The sequence below is a fragment of the Cavia porcellus genome, unplaced genomic scaffold (genome assembly GCF_034190915.1).
Source record: "Cavia porcellus strain 051 isolate PalLab524CR breed Dunkin Hartley unplaced genomic scaffold, mCavPor4.1 scaffold_17, whole genome shotgun sequence".
Lineage (NCBI taxonomy): Eukaryota > Metazoa > Chordata > Mammalia > Rodentia > Caviidae > Cavia > Cavia porcellus.
Genome location: NW_026947500.1, coordinates 46,365,400 through 46,388,029, shown reverse-complemented (window position 1 = coordinate 46,388,029; position 22,630 = coordinate 46,365,400). Strand labels below are relative to the sequence as shown.

The following is a 22,630-nucleotide window of genomic DNA, read 5'->3' as shown; positions in this document are numbered from 1 at the left end:
CTTTTTCTCTTTAAATAAATAGATAAATAAACAATTTTTTGTCTAAAACATCAACATGCCTCATTGCAGCACGCAGGTGAGAACTGTCTCCTCCCTGCACTTGTGGCTGGAATGGGGACTTGAGTAAGAGCCTGTGAGATTACAGCACTGAGACATGTGGTAACATTACAGATGAGGATATGTGACTCTTAAATTATATACTCTCCTGCAGTAAATGGACCAGCCTTCCATCCATCAAGCTATCCATTGCATTGATAAATGCAGAGCCTCTCTGCCTGATGAGTGGTGTTCTGTTTGTCCTGATGACCAATGTATGAAAAGATTTTTTTGTTGTACTGTACCATGCGCCCCACTCACTTCCCTTATTGAAAGTAATAAAAGCTATGAGCTCTTGTAGCCATGGTTCTTTTTTCCACAGAGAGCACTGGAGCACCCCAGACCTCCTCAACTGCAGAATATTGTCTTTGTCTTTCTTTTGCACTCAAGTGCCATGTTGCCAGATGGAAATGTGAAGCCTCTGCAGGTGTTTTGGTATGGCATAATTTACAAAATTTTTATACAGTTTTAATTCAATCCCAGTGAAAGCACCACTAGCATGCTTCACATAACTAGAGAAAACATTCATAGCCTTCATTTGGTACCAGGAGAGATCTAGAAAACAAGACACAATTCCAGACAAAAAAAAAAAAAGACAAGGCAGGGTCCATCACAATCCCTGACTTAAAATCATACTACAGAGCCACTAGTTTGAAAATATCATGGCACTGGCAAACATAACACACCTAAGTGTCAATGAAATAGTTTGGGAGATGCAGAAACAATGTCAAACACACTTGGGCTTGATAAAGAGACCAAATATTTTCAATGAAATCAATAAAAACTCTTTAAGAAATGATGCAGCAAACACTGGCTTTCCACATGCCAAAAACTAAAGCTAGACACATGTCTATCAGTATACATTAAACTAAAATCAAAATGAAACTTTGATCTAAACATTAAAATAAAAGCACTAACCCTGCTGCAAGAGAGAATAGGTAGAATTCTTATAGTCATGTGTGTAAGTAAGGCTTTTATGAAATATAAAACCCCTGATTGTTTTATGAACATAAATGTTGGAGTGGCATTTGTTGCAGTTACAGAAATGGATCATCACATTATACTAAGCCAAGGACTTAGCACAATGTAAAGAATTAAAAATATTAGGAAGAAGCTGCAACGTACACTTCATTAATGTATTATCATTGTGTATTGATCTTGAGGTATCTATAGATTCAGTGGAATTACTGGTTCCTCAGGTAATAGGAAAGGTTTGTGGCTTGGAGATTTATGTTGGCACATAAAACTAGTGCTCAGACAAGCATGGGAACTATGAAGAATATGGTGTAACTGCAATGATCCCTGGCTGTACGGGACTGTCATAGGGAATATATGAAGGACTAGTGCATATTCTTCATGAGGGTGAACTCTCCAGAACATTTCAGAAACACATTACATTGAGCCCACAGGTGCAAGCCTTCTGCATCATCCCAAGTGATCTCTGAGTAAAGATCTCTGAGTAAAGAACCTGTTGATATAAGTGTGGAAGAAAATTGGAAGAAAAAGAGGCCCTTGGGATCTTATAAGTGTTCTTGGTTGAAATCTTCATGGCTGCAGGTGGAAAAGCAGATCTTTAGACATTTTGAAAGTTTCACCTGGACACCAGATCACAGATGCAGTGCTTCAGGGCAAAATGATGGAAAGTTCCTCCAGAGATATGAAGGAGGCTTGGCTGAAAGAAATCAGGAGTATTAAATGCATACACTCCAGTTTAGTTTAAAAACTCACATAGATACTTATATTCGTATGTACTTACATACATATATTTCATATTTACCAGCGTGACACTGGAATTTCCAACTGCACTCTGACTTCATTATTATAGAGGCTCAGAAGATGCTGCCTTTGAGTATCATCTGCCTTCTCCTGCAGCTGCTACCCTTGGTGTGCACTTGGGGCAATGGCTACTGCCTTCGCAGGAAGAGCACCAGCGTGCACAAGGATGGAGATGTGGTGATTGGAGGCTTCTTTTCACTCTGCACCGGTGCAGAATTCACTGGCACCACTGATATAAAGCCCATCAAGGAATTCATTATCCTGCAGTAAGTGCATTATTCTATTACTCTTTTTCCTTTTCATTATCATAAGGAACAATGCCTAGATGTTGAACCATGGATATCTCACAGTGTCTGTCTCCTTAACCTGTCTTTCCCCCACACACCTCTGATGAACAGTTCGTAGTTTGTTTCCATTTTCATTTTAGCAAGTTGGAAAGAAGAATAATAATTTCTTGGTGTTTGTGTTCCTCTTCCAGTATTAGAACCTAAGGGAGACACCATCTTCAATCATATTGTCTTATGTGTGCACCACCTTACTTGGTCTGGCAGTGCAGCTGTAAAGTGATATTCATTACAAATTCAATCCAGACCATTGTACCCAATGCAATACAATGCAGATAAAGAAAACTCTCAGGTTCATAAATTCCAATGTCTTATATATTTTCTTGTTTATGAATAAATTTTTTGTCTTTTTCTTTTTTATCAGTACCAGGGATGAAACTCCCAACCGCACACTTGCAAAAAAACCTCATTGTGTTGGAAGATTCTCGCTGTGGATATCTGAATGTTTTCTAATACTCTCAATATCACACTTTCATACTGCATGCCTCCTGGAGGTGCACATTAAGCTAGATAGAGAGGGGATTTTTCTATGATTTTTGATCACCTAAGTTGTTTCTTATTCATGTACACATTTTCTGTGTTCAGGTATTACTGCATGAATTCCTATGCTGAAGTTATCATTTAAAAAAAAGCATTTTACAGAGTCAGAAAATCCCAGAAAGTTACTTATGCTCTTGGAGAAAAGAAAGTACCACTATATGACTGCTCATGTCTTTGATCATTATTGTTGTCCTCAGTAGCTGCCCATGTTTCCAGCAGGGATGGCGTGGGTGGAAATCACAGCATCTTCCTGCCACAGAAGGTGCTACTTCCTATCACATATTCCTTGTCAAATGTAAAACATTACTTCTAAATTTTTCTAGTTAGACACTTCTCTGATGTTTATATACTTTTGATGAAAGGATTCATTATGTTGTCAAGGTTTGTCATCATTTTCTTGGTGGGACCCACCTTCTAACTTCAGGCTCTCACATGACTATGAGAGAAATTATGTTCCACTACAACCTAACAATTCTCCCCACAGTTTTCCCAATTTTTTGAATGCTATTGATCAATCCATTTAATGTAAAACTTTTGATATTGATGATTTCTGTTTATTATTTTTACTGTCTAGTTGCAGGACTTGAAGTCTATTGGGTCAGTTAGTCAGGATTATCTGGTCTGAATTTCCTGAAATCGGTTCCAGAAAAAAGCTTACTAATGGCATTTCTTGAAAATGGGAACAAATTTTTATATAGTCAGGTAATGAGAGGCAGTGTCCTGATCACTGCAATCAGAGTTACCCTTTCATAAGAGGGTTGTGGGGTGGTTTCTAAGCCTTGCATATGTAATGGGGGTTTATTGCTGAAATACAGGAAGCAGTCAGGATGCAGCACTGCTGAGAGATAGTGTGCAGTCAGGATGGTTCTGGCTAAACCACTCTGAAAGGATGCCAGCAGAAGGAAGCCCAGGGTAATCAGACAAAATCTGAGGACAGTAAAGGAAAAGCAACCTGTGAGATTCAAAGTGTGATGACTAGATTTTGGGATATTTCAAACGTGTTGGAGAAAGTTTATTTTTCTCCCAGAAATCACAGGAAAGGCTTTTTGCTACTTCTTTTCTCTTATGCTTACTCTCATGGCTCAGGCAATCTCTGTGTGCTAACTGAACTTTCCCAAACCCATGCACACTGTACAGTATCTGTAAAGAACATCCTTTAAATTTCACAAGCTTTTTATGCCATGATTCACTGATTATCTAGGGAAAAATAACAACTTTAGAGCTACCCTGGAATATTTAAACGTCTCCTGAGGTAAGAAGAACAGGAAAAACTGTGGAAGACAAAAAGTACACATATAAAATTTATGTATTTGTCTATACAAAAATGTTACATAGCAAAATATAATTAAATTACATTATGAAAAACTAACAATAAAATAAAATGAGAGTCTCAATAAGGGATACACTGTGTATCATTATCTCCACAATATTTACTTCAAATGAAGCTTTTCTCTTACAAAGAAGAAACCAGATGTTAACACAGAAACTGCTTTTCAATAAATTGAGAGAAATTAATCATACATGATATATCTAAATTTTTAAAACTATTCTTCACAATGTATTTTCCTTACATAGCAAAATGAGGGTTAGTTATTCATCACGGCCAATCCAACATTTTTTACTTTTTTTGATGACTGCTTTTTCTAGATTAAGATGGAAAGTTAGTGTTGTTTCAATTTGCATTTTTCTGTTGCCCAGTGAACAGATTTTCATGTGCTATTCAATGATGATGTCTTCTCTTTTTTCTGAGAATTTCTTGCTCATTTGACTTGTCCATTCCAATGAATACTTAAGCTGATGAGAAAATATATGTAGTTTAGCAGGTATTTAGTTGACTTATACATGACAACATGAAGATGAAGGATGCATTTGATGGGTATCTAGCCTAGCAGCATGAGTGCTTGCCTGCCAAGTGTGAGGTCATAAGTTTGATCCCTGGTGCACGAGAGAGAGAGGGAGAGACAGAGAGAGACAGAAAGAGAGAGACAGAGAGAGAAACAGAGAGACAGAGAAAGAGAGAATAAATGCAATTTACTTAAGGAGAATTCAGTAGAATAACAAAAATAGGTATACATGAATACACAATAAAGAAAATAAGGTCAAAATAATATGAAAATAGCAAGATATACTGTGTTTAAAAGAAGTGTATTAAATTATCACAAAACTGCATATATAATACATTTCTTACTTGAATACAAGTTGTGTAATTTGATGGAAAAATACAAGTTATTAACTTTTTTGATAAAAAAATGTGTAAACGGAACTAAATAGAAATGGGTCAGTAACAAGGTAAGGCAATAATTACAAAAACATTGTCAAGATAGTCACAGTTGGAAGAAACCTAGAGTAGCCTTATTAACTTTAAATTAACTCAAAAGACCATCAGCCACCCCACTGTATGTGTACTCCTGGCTTGCTGGGATAAATTTACTTAGATTTGGGTTCTATTTGCCACCTTTGTCTATATATCAGTGACAGCAGAGACATGCCGAGAAGTGCACATTTTTTTCCTGTTGTTGCTCATATTTTTCCCCAGATGTACTATTATTCTTTTTATATGAATGTGAAAATTGTTTCTAGTTTTGTTGTTGTTATTTTTCTACTCTTGTTTCTGTTTCTTCCTTTTTTGCTTGCTCCCGAGTACTTTGTTGCATTTCTCAAAGATTGTGTAATCTTCCTTTGTACTTTAGACTTGCTTACGATAATTTTCTTATTTTTTATTTATGTATTTTTCCCAACTCATTTCATATTTTATCCACTGAGGGTAAAATTACCATACTATACTATTACTATGTATACTTTGGTGGTTTGTTTTAAATTTTGTTATGTAAATACAATGGTTCATATGATTAAAGATGTCAATTCTATAGTTACCACTCTTTGTCTTTTACTGAGTTGTGTTTGATGGAAGTATATTATTGAGGTTACATAGTTATTCTACTTGGTTGTTCTCTTTTGTATATCAAAACTGTGACTTTTGAGAGTCATAAACAATACTATAGGCCAATGCTAAAGGATCTAAATAGGATAGGGCAAATATACAGTGCCTTTTCACCCCAAATAAATTGACAGGAAAGGATCCTTCAAGAGACTGAAAATCCAAAAGTCAACTGCACGTAGAAGACGTCTCTTAAAAGAAGTCGTTTTCTGGTGGTTCTCAATAACTGGCAATAAGTCTGTCTACAATAAGCAACTTACCACATGAATGGAAAAATTAAGCTTAGGACTATATAAATTAGAACAGGAGCAAGATGCAACCACAGACTTCCAGATCATTAAAGGAAAACCCAGGTGAGAATGTGATGGAACAATATAAAAGATATCCCAGGAGCTGGGGATTTAGCTCAGTGGCACAAGCGCCTGCCTTGCAAGTGTGTGGTCATGAGTTCAAACCACGGTACTAAGAAAAAGACAAAAAAAAAAAGATATCCCAACTGGTCTCATTGAAATGGCAACAGTAGCAGTAACAAAGCAGATGTATGAGGTTTCAAAGAAAGACAAATTAGAAATAATTTCTCAGATAACTGAAGAGATGTTTACCATAATAAAAGATATAGTTAATGATTCTAGAGCACGTACAGGTAGATAACCTGCCTTGACAAGGCAATTATTTACCTGCACACCTTTCCCCATCAGAAGGAAGGTTTACTTTCCTCAGGTAACCAGCATAGGCAGAGAGAAACAGTTATGCCCCTGCATGCCTGCTGCCTTCAAAGGGCTTGATTCTTTGGTAGCCAGTAAGGTTAGGGAGAATCAGCCAGACTGAGTGCTGCATCAGAAGGCTTGCTTCCCCTGAATAACCAGTCTAAGTAGGGAGAAACAACCACAATCCCTGTGTATGCTGCAATCTGGAAACTTACTTCCCTCAAGTAACTAACATTGACAAGGAGAAACATTCAGATATACCCCATGTGCCTGTGGGCCACTGGACCTACATGGCCTCAGAGAACCACACAAAAATGCCTCTGTGCAACTGCAAGCATCAGAAGAGACCCTGTGTAGTCACACAGGCTAACAAATAAAGCACACATCACCATGTAATCATGGCCATTGGTGAAATGTAAGTGCAACCACACAGGTCTGTTTAGGTTGACCTCACACCTGCCTCACTGGGAACCTGGATTAGGCCAATTTCCCTACACTGCAGAAGGGCAGCCAACATGGCAAGTTCCTGGAAGCCTGATTTCTTTTGAGAAACCCAGAGAAATTTCTAGTTTTTTCTTTTTTAAAAATTTTATTTAAGTAGAAAAAGAACAGAAAAAGGGTACAAAGTATACAGAATTTCAAAACAATAAACAAAAAGAAATCACTAGTTAATAGATTACATATTGTCATCTTAGAAATAGTTGTTCAAGTTACAAAATTAAATCATATAAGGTGGATATTCAAACAATGAGACTGCAAACAGTTCTTTTCAATGACCCAACAAAAACTCAGTAATATGATTATCTATCTTACACGCTTAAATATACATACAGTTATATCCTTTAGAGTACTTTCTTTTCCTCTCTTTTTTACAATGACAATTACACACTTTGGATTTTATTACTCACACAGCTCATTACTTTTTTTTGAAGAGAATAAAACCAAACGTGACATAACAAAACAGTGTCAGTCAAATCAAAAGGATGGACATAGTACATAACATAAAAACAGAATTACAAGGTGATCAACAATGGTTACCATAATGCATTTTGCTATCTTAAAAAGAATTGTCTATATCATCAGTTACAATAAAATTGAACAAAACAGTAAAGAAAAAAAGAACAATAAAACCAAGGCATTGGATACATTACAGGACTTCAAAAGAAGATAATAGTCAAACCAGAATGGGCATCATAGTGAATCTTATTGTCTTCACAGTTGTTGCCTATACTCTCGAACTTGGTACTATAGAGCAAAACAGAATACAGTAAAATCAGTCAAAACAAGATGGTGAGAGCAATATAGGGTTTCAAATCAAGTTAATAGGAAATCAATGTGGGTTACTATAATATATACTGCTATTTTTATTTATTTTCCCTTAATTAAAAAGACAAAAATAAAAAATAAACAATTAAAAAAAGAGATTGATATAAAAGAGGGCATAACAACAATGCAGCACCCATCAAAACATAACCATTTAAGCAAATTAGTTTTTCACCACAGGGTATCCTGGCATAAAAGTAATTACCATAATGTTTCTTTCCTTGAAATCTTTGAGTATAACTTCATATACTGTAGCATCAAACATATCAAGACAATGTAAAACCATTCAAGCAATTGACAGTATTACGGGATATTTAGACCTGACTTACAGAAAATGAACAATGGTCTATGTATTATCTCCTTGTCTATAAAAGTTTTTGTTTATATTATCACATATAATATAATCCAACAAGACACAACATGTTAAGACTGATGGAGACAGAAGAACAAAAGCTTGATGGGACTTCAAAACAAGATGATATTAAATCAGCACTACCTAGTATGATGTCTTGTTTTCTCCAAAATAGCTGTTCCTAACATCCAACCTTCCCTGCCTCATTTCTGTTGAGTTTTTTCTGTCATTAAGAAAAAGTTGTCAAAGTTGTAAGTTTGTCCTCTTCATTTTGATTTCTGCTCCATTCATTGTGGTCTCTCTGCCATTGTTTCTGGAATCTTGGTATTTTTCTCATTTAGAATGTCCTGCAGTATTCTCTATACAGTAGAATTGGTGGTTGCAAATTTCCCTAGTTCCTCTTTATCCTGGAAGCACCTTGTTTCTCCATTAATTTCTAGGGGCAGTTGTGCAGGACATATCAATCTTGGCTGGGGGTTATTGTCTTTCAAAGCTTGAATTATTTCACCCCATGCTCTGCATGATTTGATGGTTTGTGCTGAGAAGTCTGCTGTAATTCTGATGGGTGTTCCCTTTGTAAGTGACTTGTTGCTTGTCTCTGACAGCTTTTAATATTCTGTTCTTATATTGGATTTCTGGAATTGTGATCATTATATGCCTGGGTGTAGTTCTATTTGGCTTGTAAGTGGCTGAGGTCCTGTATGCCTGATAGATCTGAGTATCTTTAACTTTTCCCATATTAGGGAAGTTCTCCTTGTATTTCTGTTAATAGCCTTTGTAGTTCATTTGTTTGTATCCTTGCTTCTTCCTTTACATTCTTAATTCTTAAGTTATAGATCCTCTTATCATCTTCTAGCCTTTGTATTGTTAGTGCTTGTTTCCTTGTTATTTCTAAGAAGTTTTCCTTCCATGTTCCCACATTACAAATCTGTCCTCCAGTTCAGATAATCAGCCCTTAGTTTCTTTCAACGTGTTATGCTAGCTTTCAATAGAGTTTTTAGTTTCCTGATAATCTCTTTGAACCTGCTTAATGTATTCTATGTTTTCTCTATTTTCTCCATCAAACAATTCTCCCCTTTTTTTCTGTTCTTCCATTCCACCTTCTGATTTTTCTTGGGAGGTGCTTAGCATTTCTTTACCTATTCTACTTATATCTTGCTTTACTTGGTTAAATACTTCACTTTTGAACTCGTCCAAGAGGTCCTGGAGATATCACTTTATGTCTATTGGTGCCGTGCCTGATATTGCATATTTTCTGTCCTCATTCTCCTTTAAATTTACCTTTCCTGGATCAGTGTTCTCAGGATTGGGGTCTGACAACCCTTTCTTGTTGCTCCCTCTTTACATAGTTTTTGTTCCTCCCATACAAGAATATATAGGAGGCCCCGTTTCTTTCTTTGTTGATTACAATTTGTTTGAATTGTGCTGGCTAGGTGTTCCTGCCCACTGCCGTGTACTAGGGAGACACAGACTGGGCAGCCTCTGCTTGGCCTGCCCCTCCAGGTTAGTCAACCTGCTGAAGGCTTCACTACATTAGGGTACACTGCCCAGCACAGGGACCTCTTTTGGGCTAGCCCACTGGGTCTTATTGGCATCACCCCGGTCAAGCGCTCTCCACCAATCCCACTTGAGAGGGGAGTATGTTCCTGAAGTCACTGCAGCATGCTGTTCCAGCTAGTCTTCCACATCCTAGAATGTCCTCTGTTGGTGCCTCCTAATCTATGGAAGGGTCCCCATTCCTCCCACTCACTGCAGGTCGATGCAGGGCTCCCCAACAGCACTGCTCTCAATTCAGTTCACCAATTCCCACTCTCAGAGCTTCTGTGTCTCTATCGTTGCTGTGTTGATCCAGATGCAGCACTGGCAACAGAAAACTCAAGCCATGGTTTCCAGAGGTGCAGGTTCCAGCTTTTGCACTGAGACATTAGCTGTTCCAGTTGTTGCACTGGGATTGCACTTTCAGTTCGTTTCTCTCAGCTTAGTTCATTCCTGGGGCAGCAGGATATATCTCCCCATGCTTAGGACTCCCACACCGCTGCATTCCTGGAATCTAAGCTGGCTATTTCAGAGAGCCGCCATAGTTGCTGTTATCTATCTGCCATGTTCTCCCAGAAGCCCACCCAGGGATGACGTGAGCAAAAAAAAAGATGAGGGAGCAAAAGAACATCTCAGACTTCCATCCCACAAGAACCAGTCTGGGAGACAGAGACTTGGGAAAAAATGGAATTCATACACCTGAAATCTTCAAGATGATAGCAACTTCAGTAAAGAAACAAATTCATGAGTTTACAAAAGTAACAAAATTGGAAATATTTCATGAAAAGAAATCACAAATATAATGAAAGAACATACTGAAAGAAGAAATAAATAAAAAAGAAGAGCATAAGAATGTAATGGAAACCTTGAATGGCCAATATATGAAGAAATTTCAGTGTGTGAAAGACAATCAAAGAGATATCCAGGAAAATGAAAACTCTATGGAAAGTTGACAAAACTGCATGAAAGGGACGCAAGATAAACATTCACACTTGAGGACAAGATTGCAGCTAGTGACCATGAAAGAAAAGATACCTTGAAAATAACAAGGAACTAGGAAATAACAATTCTATGACTACAAGAATATGAAAAGAAAAATACTCTAAGAGTGATAGGTCCACCCAAAAAAGCAGCAGGCAACACAAATCATATAAATCACACAAATGACGTACATGTAGTTGCAAGGAATTTCCCAAGCATGAGAAAAGGAACTCACAGGCAGATCAATGAGGCATATAGCACTCCAATTCACCATCACAAAAATAAATCTACACTCAGACATAATCAAAGTCCCAGAAGTTCAGTACAAAAATAGAATATTAAAGAATAGAATATTAATATCAGTACAAAAATAGAATAGAATATTAAAGAGAACAGAAATGTTTCCTCTATAAACAAAACCAGTCAGAATCATGGCAGACATGTCAACATAAAACCTTAAGTCAAGAAGAGTTTGGAACGAAGTGTCTCAAATCCTGAAAAAAAACATCTTCCAACTCAGATTGATGTGCCCTGCAAAACTATCTTTCAAAATTGATGGAAAAATAAGATACTTCCATTGTAAAGAACAACTGAAGGAATTTGTTACCATGTAACCATGTAACCTACAAAGAACACTGAAAGTTATTCTAGAGAGATAAAAATGACCACCATTCCAGGAAGAGCAGAGGGGGATGATCAAACAGGGCAAGTAATTGAATGAAGGGGAAAACTGGGGGTCCAACAGCAGGAGAATAGGATGGCAGAGATGAGACAATCCATTCTGGTTGTGGCCATTAATGTACACTGCCTCAATTCACCAATAAAAATAAATACAGAAAGAGTTGACCAAGAAACAAGATCCATCAATATGGTCCATTCAAGAAATGCATTTAACTCAAACAGAAGTTCACAGACTTAAAACTGAAGGGGAGAAAACAGTGCTCCATGCAACAGGAAACCAGAAAAACAAGGGTAGCTTACCCATAAAACACAGAATGGATATAAAAGATATAACATAATATTTTCATACAATGGAAAGCTACTTAGCTATAAAGAAGAATAATACAAGGCTCTTGTAGTTAAATGGATGCAACCTGAGATCATGTTTATGGGTGAACTCATATGAGTAAACATTTTATTATGTCCTAGCATAAAAAACTGAAATAGTGGGATCCAAAATGTACAGCAGAGAGTATGAAAGTGATGGGCAAGAAACATCTAAAAAGGGAAAATAGTATCCACTGTTAACTTCCTGTTATCTTGCTCTGAATTTCTGTACTGTTTTCATAGTTTTGTTAAGTGTGGTTTTATTCTGTCTTATTCTCTTTGATTTTACTCTGTCTGATGGTATGGGAAGCTGTTTGGAAGATAATGGAATGTATTATGCTAGCCATTGCTGATTTGCTATTGTCTTGTTTTGAAGCCCTGTAATGATTTCATTTTTTGTTTCAATTGGTCTTGTTTCATTTGATTCTATTATGTTTGATGGTATGGACAGGCATTTTGAAGATCACAAAAGACATTATGGTACCCATCTTTGATTTTGTTTTGCAGTCCGGTATTACTTTCATTGTTCTGTTCAGATTACCTTTATTCTGTTTTGTTTTTTAATGCTATTTTTCATAGAAATAACTAAATAAATATCTAAAGGAGCTTAGAAAAGTGATTCAAACAATGAGTACCTAGTGTGGGCAAAAAATGGAATCCATGAAACAGAAAGAGGTATCTAGGAGAGTAAAACCCTATTGAAAATATACACATGATCAACCAAAGTGATCACAGAATACCAGATCTAGAATACAAATTAGAAATTAGTGATCATGAAATTAAAGATTTTTTTTAAAAAAAGCAAAGAACTATAAACGAATTAAACAACTGTTGGATGATTCACAGAAGTAAGACATTGGTATGACTTGGAGGCTGTAAAGAAGCAGGTGATCATGTAAATCACACAAAAAACCTGTACAGTAATGGAAATAAAAAGGCAAAACTGTCATTTACTGGAGATTGTGTTTAGAGGACACTGAAAAATGTGAAGAACATAGGGGCCATGTGGTAATAGGCGACGGATTGATAAGATCTCAAGAGAAGACAAAACATAAGGGGCCCAAGAGATCAACAAAGCTTCTGAGAGAATTTTTTGCATTAAAATTAACTTACATGAACCAGGGATTTACTCAGTGGCATAAGTGCCTACCTGGCAAGTGGGAGAGCATAAGTTGGATCCCCAGTACAAAAAACCTAAATTTATATTTTTGAAGTGAAAATGGATAATAAAGTTAAAACCATACCACTTTAGGTTTCTTAGTTTTTCTAAGTGTTTTTGCTGGAGTCAGTCTCATTCTCCTTACAAATGTCTATGTCTTTTTTTAAAATTTTATTTAAGGAGAAAAAAAAGCAGAGAAAGGGTACAAGTTACACAGATTCACAGAAAAAATAAACAGTAAGAAATCACTAGTTAGTGGATTACATATTGTCATCTTAGAAATAATTGTTCAAGTCACAAAATTAAAGCTTGTAAAGTGAACATTCCAACAGTGAGACTGCAAACAGCTCTGTTCAATGATCCAAGAAAACTCAGTGATATCATTATCTATCTTATACACTTAAATATACATGCAGTTATATCGTTTAGAGCACTTTCTTTTCCTCTCTTTTGTACAATGACAATTACACATTTTGGGTTTTGTTGCTCCCACAGTTTTTATTACTTTTTTGGAAGGGAGTAACACCAAATGTGACATAACAGAACAGAGTCAATCAAATCAAAAGGGTGGACATAATAGATAATCTAAAAGCATAATACAAGGTGATCAACAATGGTTACCATAATGCCTCCTGCTATCTCTAATAGAATTGCCTATATCATCAGTTATAATAAAATTGAACAAAACAGTAAAGAACAATATCGACAAAACCAAAACATTGGAGACGTTATAGGTCTTCAAAAGTAGATAATAGTCAACGAGAATGGGTGTCATAATGAGTCTCACTATCTTCACAGCTGTTGCCTAAACTTTCGAACCTGGTACTATCAAGCAAAACAGAATAGGGGGACATCAGTCAAAAACAAGATGGTGAGAGTAATACAGGGATTTAAATCAAGATAATGGAAAGTCAAAGTGGGTTACTATAATATATCCTGCTATTTTTTATTTATTTTTCCCTTAATTAAAAGGATAAAAATAAAAAAGTAAATAATGAAGTGGAGATTGAGATAAAAGAGGGCATAACAGCAAAACAGTGCAGATCAAAACATAACCATTTAAGCAAAATAGTGTTTCACCACAAGATAATCCTGACATAAAAGTAGTTTCCATATTGTCTCTTTCCTTGAAATCTTTGAGTATAACTTCATATACTGTAGCATCAAATATATCAAAACAATGTAAAACCATTTAAGAAAATGACAGCATTACAGGGTATTTAGAATCAACTAACAGAAAATGAACAATGGTTTCTGTATAATCTCCTTGTCTTTAAAAGTTTTTGCTTATACTATCATACATAATAAAATCTAATAAGATGCAACCTGTTTAGACCAATGGAGACAGAAGAACAAAAGCGTGAAGAGACTTCAAAACAAGATGATACTAAATCAGTATTACCTATTAAGACATCATTTTCTCCAAAATAGCTGTTCCTATGATCCAATCTTCTCTGCTTCATTTCTGTTGAGCTCTGTTTCTGTCATTAGTTGTCAGTTTATCTCCTTCATTTTGTTTTCTGCTCCATTCATCAAATGCCTATGACTTTTGAAGAGTCTTCCTCTTTAGAAGCTCTGAAGATGAAATGAATGTTCTGAACTTCAGTGGTGGCAGAACCAGGTTCTTGTTAACCATAAACTCCTCATGCATATCATAGCTCTCTATGCCTAAGACACTTTGCCAGCGCTACTGTGCCTTCTCACTGGTATTTCCACTTCATCTTAATCACAGTTCTGTAATATTATGCTCTTGCTGATATATTATTATGTGGCATTTTATTAGTGCTTCATACAACAAAATATTTTCAAAATCCACCCCAAGTGCAGTGTCCTTTTCAAATTTTCCTACTTATGTTTCATAAAGAAATCATTTATTCTCTATGAATATAGTAACGAGAAAGAGCTTCCCACAATGTAAGTTTTTACTTGCTTCAGTATTAAGGCCTTATATGTACCAACTCTTCCAGAAATCGGTTATAAATCCTGGGTGTTGTTCTTCACATAGAAAATTGTTTTATCTCACATGGATGCGTATAAATGTACCATCAACTCCATATATAAAAGAAAATGTACTTCTATGTTGCAATTGTTTGCCTAAGAAGTTAAGGAGCCTCTCATGGCTGTCATATGCATTGAAGTTGTATTAATATATCCTCAAATGACAGCAGTAGGTAATAGGTTCTCTCTGTTGTACAGTAAAGGTGTAAAAACTCAGCCAGGAAAACTTCATGCACATAAACTAATTTCAACAGCAGTTATCTCTCTAAAATCAATTTTCTCTGACCATCACATTCAGCTTTAGGGTCTAAGAATATGAATTGGGGGAAGGAGCAAACTTTCAACTCAAAAATGATGTTGCACTGCATTGGAATGCAATCATAGGTTAAGTCTTTTCCTAACTACTTCTGTCTTCTCCCGACAGGATTATGCCCCTCAACTACCAGACTGCTCTCTCTTTCATTTTTGCCATAGAAGAGATCAACAGGAATCCTCATCTTTTACCGAATATATCTCTGGGATATGAGTTTCATAATTTACTTCCCTCTTATTGGAGGTTATTGGAGAGTTTCTTCATTTTGCACACAGGGCAAAATGAAATGCCCAATTATACCTGTGGAAAAGAGAGTAAGTCTGTAGCCTTACTAACAGGAACATCGTGGGCAACTTCTGCTCAAATAGGACCATTGCTGGAACTTTACAAGTTTCCACAGGTGAGGGTGTGTGTGTGACAGAAATTGATAAAGTCATATCATAATTCTCTTGTTTCTCAGGTTCTTAAGGAAGGTGAATGGAGGAACTGAGCTTGAGAATCACTCACATTGTATAGTGTCAGTGAGTAATCATATGCTGAGATTTTCAGGCTATACCTGACTGTCTCCAGCAGTAAGGACGGAGAGATGAAAGCAAAGAACTTTCCTGGATCTCTGGGTCACTTCACTTGTTTTAAAAAATAAGGATCTTAGGGGATACCACAGAAGAAAAGAATGTACATTTCCTTATAAAGTTCCTTCTAGTCACTTAATAGTCTTCAGTACCAAGACTGGTTGATATCAACTCTCATCAAATGTCTTCCAATTTTCTTTCTGCTTTTAGGTTTCCTTTGGCTCTTTTAATCCTATGTTCGGTGACAATGGCCAGTTACCATCTGTCTATCAGGTGGCATCAAAGGACACATCTCTGGTTCATGGCATGGTCTCCTTGATGCTTCATTTCAGCTGGACCTGGGTGGGAATAATCGTTGCTGAAGGTCATAAAGGCTTGCAGTTTGTCTCAGATTTCAGAGGTGAGGCAGAGAAAAGCAGAGTCTGCATAGCATTTGTGAAAATGATCTCAAGTTCTTATGCATCCTATTTCTTACATATAGAGAAAAATGATATCATAGCCCAGGAAGCGTCACCAGTAAATGTGGTTATCATTTATTATGATACAGACAGTCTAAATCATGTAAACCACTATATACAGTTGCATTTAGTGACTTGGAAAGTCTGGGTGACAAATTCACAATGGCATGCTGATGTGGCTGGGAGAAACTTCATTCTTGATACATTCCATGGGCTTCTGATTTTTTCACATCACCATGAGAAGATTTCTGGTTTTAAGGACTTTATCCAGAAAGCCACCCCATCCAAATATCCAGAAGACACTTTTCTCAGTCTGTTTTGGTTCCAGAATTTCCATTGCTCACTGTCTGAATCCAACTGTTCCCCGAAGAACTGTACACCGAATGCCTCTCTGGCATGGCTTCCTGAGAATATTTTTGACCCAGTCATGAGTGACTGGAGCTACGACATATACAATGCTGTGTATGCAGTGGCCTATGCCCTGCAGGAGATGTTTATTCAACAAATTCAAATGCCCCCAATGGAAGATGAAGGGATGTTTTACCCTTGGCAGGTAATGTATTGCTATTGGATAGCAGGTCCAATTATCACAGTCATTTTTAAGGTGTTTTACAAGTGCTAAGCAAGCAGGCAAAATCTTGTTTCAAAAATTCAAGAGATTATGCACTGGTTTCACTGTTGAGGTAAATTTTGAGCTGCAAATGAATAAACAGCACTCCTTTTTTTAAAAAAGATGTCAGTGTTCTTCCATGACATTTTCAATAAAATTTAACCTTTATTGTATAGTTTTTAAAAGTATAATCTATTTAAACTTTTTTACCAAAATAGTGTTAGAAGTGGTACTAAATAGATTATCATTTTTACACATTTTAATTGTACAAATGCTTGAGTATTTATAACTTAATTATGAAGGCAGATGCTGTGGGGATAGAAAGTGGGCTTGGAAATGTTTGATATCTTTGTACACCATCTATTTAGATGGACCTGGTAAGAATATTATGTCTCAAAGCTATCATTTAGGAATATTGTGGTATTTTTGCATTTCACACACCGGTTTACCTGGTGACTATTTTAAAGTCTAAATATGAAGTGATGAATAAAGACTTTCCCATATTCACATTTTGCATTTTGAAATTGGAATCCATTTTTTTCATAGCATTATGTGTCTCTTTCAGCTGCACCCTTTTATGAAAAGCATCCAATTTACCAGTCCTGCGGGAGAGCAAGTAAATTTAGACTTGACAAGAAAAGTGGATGCAAACTACAACATTGTCAACCTGTGGAATTTTCCAGAAGGTCTTAGACTTAGGGTCAAAGTAGGAGAGTTTTTCTCTCATTCACAATTTGGACAGTATTTGGCTATATCTGAAGATTTAATAGAATGGGCCACAGAAATTACAGAGGTACGGGACCTAAACATCCTTCATGGTAATAAAATAAGTAAAATATAGTTCATTTTTCTTTGTCAATGATGGACACATGTGAAATGTTACCGTTCATATTTAATGTTCAGAATTTGTGGGTTTTCTACTTTTTGTGCCAGGGTTCATACTCAGGACCTTACACTGGTCAGGCAGGATCTGTGCTGCTGAGCAATACCCATGGCCATTGTCCACTTTTGGATTAATGACATAAAACCCAATAGCTTAACTATTTTTAAATGAATATTCATGTTTTGTACATTAAAGAAACTCATCAAACAAATATTCAAATTAATGTATTCATATACTTTAAGTTCATTGCTGTGGTTATTAAGGATTAAGTTAAATACTTGGATGTTATCAACACAAATCTGAATTTCTCCAGCTTCCCCATTCTTCATGCAGTGAGAGCTGTCACCCTGGTTTCAGGAAATCCTTGCAGGAGGGAAAGCCTGGGTGTTGTTTTGTTTGCACTCCTTGCCTAGAGAATGAGATTGCCAATGGTACAGGTAAGAATAAAAAAAATGAACTATTCTCCACCATTCATTTTTCTCCCACCAACCAAGAAATTTCCAAAAAACTGTAAAATAAAAAAGAAAGGCAATATTCTTTCTTGCTTAATTTATCAATTTAAATCCAACACCTGTTTTGTTGCAAAGCATGTATGGTGGGTATAGATAGGCATGTTTTTGGATCACAGCAACTCATGGTACAGTATCAACTCAGGTTGTAGGGTTTTAGCCATAATCTCTTGGAAGTTCCAGAATATTGGGGAGACAACATTTGAGACTGTAACAGTGTAAATCCATAGTGTTTGTGTTTTTAAATATTTATGACTCTAGGACTCACACTGCACGAATGCCCTCATAACACTCTTCTTCTTGTCCATGTGCTTATTCCGTCATTCTTGGCCCCCGTACAAGCAGTACCGGAAATCCTCCTTTACTTGGGCTGTTGTGTCTTCCTTGGTGTTCTGCAGTGATTTCAAATGATTAATTTTCCAGATCCCATGTTTCCCTGAACATAAGACCTTCTAGAGACTGAAGTTTACAGCCCCAATCAGTGTCCCCTCACTTTGATTACATTTGTGAAATAGCCACTGAGCAGGGACCAAAAACACGTCATCTTTTGCAGGACACTGGCTCTCACCATGCCAACGTCCTGTATATGTTTTATTTTGGGGGAAACATAGTCATTCGACTTTGAGAAAGAGACAGAAGTTGCACTGGAGTCGATCTAGCGAATGAGGTATTTGAGGATCCACCATATTTTTAAACATCTCTTTTATATGGAAAAACAGGGCAACAGGGCTCACTGAATAGTTGATCAGAGCTCATAAAAGGACTCACAAAAGGCATCTTTCAGATTAGACTGAAAGAGTGATTAAAACTGAGGAATAAGTGTGTGCTAATTAAGGGGGAGTGTTTTGATAGAAAACATGGGAATTATTCTCTGTAATGATTTTTAAATGATAGCATTAGGCATAGTTTTCAAATTTTCCAGTTTTATAATACCGTAAGTGTTGTTGGTTTCACAGATTTACAAGAATTGTATGTACACAATTAATATAATTCAGTTCATAATCATATCTGTAGCTCTGAATAGGGGATCATAAAACTTTTCCCAGTGGCTTGAGCATCAACACTGTATCAGACGAATGAATGGTGAGATCACACTTGTTGATTAAATGAAGTGGCAAAGATGGAAAATTTCCAATTTGTGTGGTGGTGTTATCAGGAGAGAGAACCAGTTTTTCTGGTTCTTATTGTCCTATTCAATGATTTTTTTTCCCAACCACGGGTGAGTGTGAAAGGTTTCTGTTTCTTTGGGGCAGATATAATAAGAAAAACAAAAGAAACATAAAAGAGGTGCTCAAAGAGATAAAGGTCTTTTGATAGAAAAAAGACAAGATGTGTCCTGTCTGAAGAATGAACACCTCCACAGATGTGAGAGTAGCATCACAAATTCAGTTGCTGCATTTTTTTCTGTGCTTCCTCAATAGTTGGTAAAGTGACACCACTGGAGTTTGTTATGAGATTTGCACCAGGTGCCAGGCTCAGCTTGCTCTCCTATCAGCCTAGGAGCTGCTGCCTGCACCTGTGGTTCACAAGTCTCTTCAGCTGGCAGGTCCCGACCTTGATCTCTTATCTCATTAGGTGGAGTGCATTAATGAGATTCAATTTAATTTTTTAAAAAGTAGTGCATATGGGATCAGTATTGCAGCATTGTGAGGAAAGATGATGAAAACCAATATTGAAGATTTTTGAGTACCACAATTATCACTTTGAAAATAATTAAATTTGTAGTAATAAATCCTCAAATGGTGAAAATACCTATCTACTGCATTTTCAAAAATTATTTCTGTTGCTGTTATATATTTCAACTCATAATGTACTTGGATTAATTTTGTATTAGACTTTAAATGCAATAAAATTGACTACCTAAGATATCATCTAGTTAGTTTGTGTACGTCTCTTCAGATTTGGATATAGCACATATGTGCTCATTTGCACACACAGAAAAATGCATCAAAAAACTCAGGGACTCAATGCTTCTGGTTGAACAAATACATATTTTAACAACATTTGCTTTATAGAAGGTATTAAAACAGAAATGCTTGAATATCTTCTATTGAAAATATTACTTGGCAAACCTTGTGAATTGAAGGTAAATCTGTGTTTAGAAACAAAATATAACTGATATATACTTATGTGCTATTTATACATATTTGAATAAAGAAAAGCTGAAATTCTGATTTTGAAAGTATTATGAAACACAAGCTAAGAGTCAAATAAATACAAAGAAGGAAATACAATGACAAAATAATTTTAATAGAATGAATACCTACATTAAACATATAACACAGATAAATTGAATTCTGATAAAAACTATTAATAAGCTTTGAGATGTTTGATCAAGAAAAGGCAAAAAATTACAATAGTAAAGCATAACTACAGAGCAATTGATCCCTTGTACAAATACAAAGGAAAAAATTCATGTGGCAATACTACATGAAGAATTGCATGTCAATATCTGAAAATTTACTTGCAACCTTCAAATTTACAGGAAAATAGCAAAGCTGTCCTAAACTGAACACTACACTCAGTGTGAGGTCTTGTAACAAAATTGAGCTTATAGTTTCATAATCTCCCAAAGTGATCATGGTAAGTTTCATTCATGCATTTAATAAGCACTCAAGGGCACAATAATGCTGATTACACAAATTTCTTTAATGGAAAGGAAATGTATATTATAATTCATTATACATAGAAGGCTGAAAGTTTTTATTGCCTAACAACAATGGCCCTGAAAACAAAATACCTGTCATGAAGAAATTTCTACTCAGAAACTTGATTTACAATGTTAGGAAGCTAAATAATAACAAGACTAATGAAGTGATAAAAACATAATACACATGAATATCTTTTCATAATTTACAAATATTAAAAATAATTATTTTTACTAAATTAAAAGGTGAAAACATTTTTGCTTCCATAAGTATTTACAGTATCCAAAGTTAACACCATATTTTGTGGCTCAAATATGAAGCAAGAATGAGACACAAGTTTTCCATATGGCCTCTTTGATCATAGACAGCTAATGATTTATGACCAGAAAAATAATTGCTGATGGAATACTCTCAACAATGTTCATTATAAGAATATAGCTTTCTTTTTTTAACTAAATAATTTTTTAATGAATAAGAGAGATATTGAGATAAATGAGGACATAACATCATAACAATACAGATCAAAGCATGACAGTTTCAGCAACCTAGTGCTTCACCACCAAATAACCCGACTTAATAGTAGCTACCATAGTGTCTTTTTCCTTGAAATATTTGAATATAACTTTGTATACTACAGCATCAAACATATCAAGACAGTGTAAAACCATTCAAGTGGATGAAAGCATTGTAGGATATTTAGAACCACCTAACAGAAAACAAACAATGCTTTCTATATTATCTATTTGCCTATATCAATTTTTGTTTATACTATCACGTATAATAAAATCCAGCAAGATAGAACATGAAAAAACCAATGGAGACAGAAAAGACATAGTTTGGTGGGGCTTCAAAACAAGATGATATTAAATCAGCACTAGCTATTATGATGTCTTGTTTTCTTCAAAATAGCTGTTCATTTCATCACAGGCAATAATATCAAGCAGCCCAAAATAAAACCATTCCAATTAATAAGTGAAAACTTCATAAGGCTTCAAAACCACTTAATAGGGGATCATGATTACCACATACTTTTATATATTTGAATCATTTCTTAAACTAAGGAAACTATTTGGTATTCACACACGCAAGTTTGATGTATTTCACTTACGAGTATGCTTTCAAGCTGCGCCCATTTGTTGATAAGTATCTCAATGTGATCCTTCTTTATAGCTGAGAAGTACTCCATTGTATAAAAATACCACAATTTTTATATCCATTCCTCAGTTGGTGGACACTTGGGTTGTTTCCAAGATCTGGCGATTACAAATTGTGCTGCTATAAACATAGATACGCATATATCACTGTGGTATGATGCTTCAGTTCTGCTAGGAATATGCCTACAAGTGGAATAGCTGGAAGAAATGGGACTTTCAATCCCAGATTTTTGAGAACTCTCCACACTGACCTCCACAAAGGTTGTACCAGTCTACACTCCCACCAACAGTGTAGGAGAGTTCCTTTTTCCCCACAGCCTCTCCAGCATTTGTTGTTGGTGGTTTTCTTGATCCTGGCCATTCTTTCAGGAGTGAGATGGAATCTCAGTGTGGCTTTAATTTGCATTTCTCTAATGACCAATGATGATGAACATTTTTTCCTGTATTTATTTGCCATTTGTATTTCTTCATCTGAGAAGTGTGTATTGAATGCAGATGCCCATTTTTGGATTGAATCTTTGAATTCTGGGGGTCTGAGTTTTTTTTTATTCTTTATATCTTTTAGAAAAATGTCCCTTGTCTGAAGGGGAGTTCACTAAGATCTTTTCCCAGTTTGTGGGTATTGTTTTCACTATGCTGTACGGTTATTTGACATGCAGAAACTTTTAATAAGAGGTGGTCCCAGT

At 35.9% G+C, this 22,630-nt stretch overlaps 1 protein-coding gene across 1 annotated transcript in view; it reads left to right on the top strand.

Moving 5' to 3' along the window:
* The first annotated feature begins 1,932 nt into the window (after nucleotides 1–1,932).
* Nucleotides 1,933–22,630, top strand: part of LOC134471102 (vomeronasal type-2 receptor 116-like) — a 40,883-nt gene continuing 20,185 nt past the window's right edge. Inside the window, exons 1-5 of the mRNA XM_063229067.1 lie at nucleotides 1,933–2,138; nucleotides 15,222–15,510; nucleotides 15,893–16,693; nucleotides 17,316–17,543; nucleotides 17,947–18,070. Coding sequence (XP_063085137.1) covers nucleotides 1,933–2,138; nucleotides 15,222–15,510; nucleotides 15,893–16,693; nucleotides 17,316–17,543; nucleotides 17,947–18,070 — 1,648 coding nt within the window. The remainder of the gene's footprint in view (nucleotides 2,139–15,221; nucleotides 15,511–15,892; nucleotides 16,694–17,315; nucleotides 17,544–17,946; nucleotides 18,071–22,630) is intronic.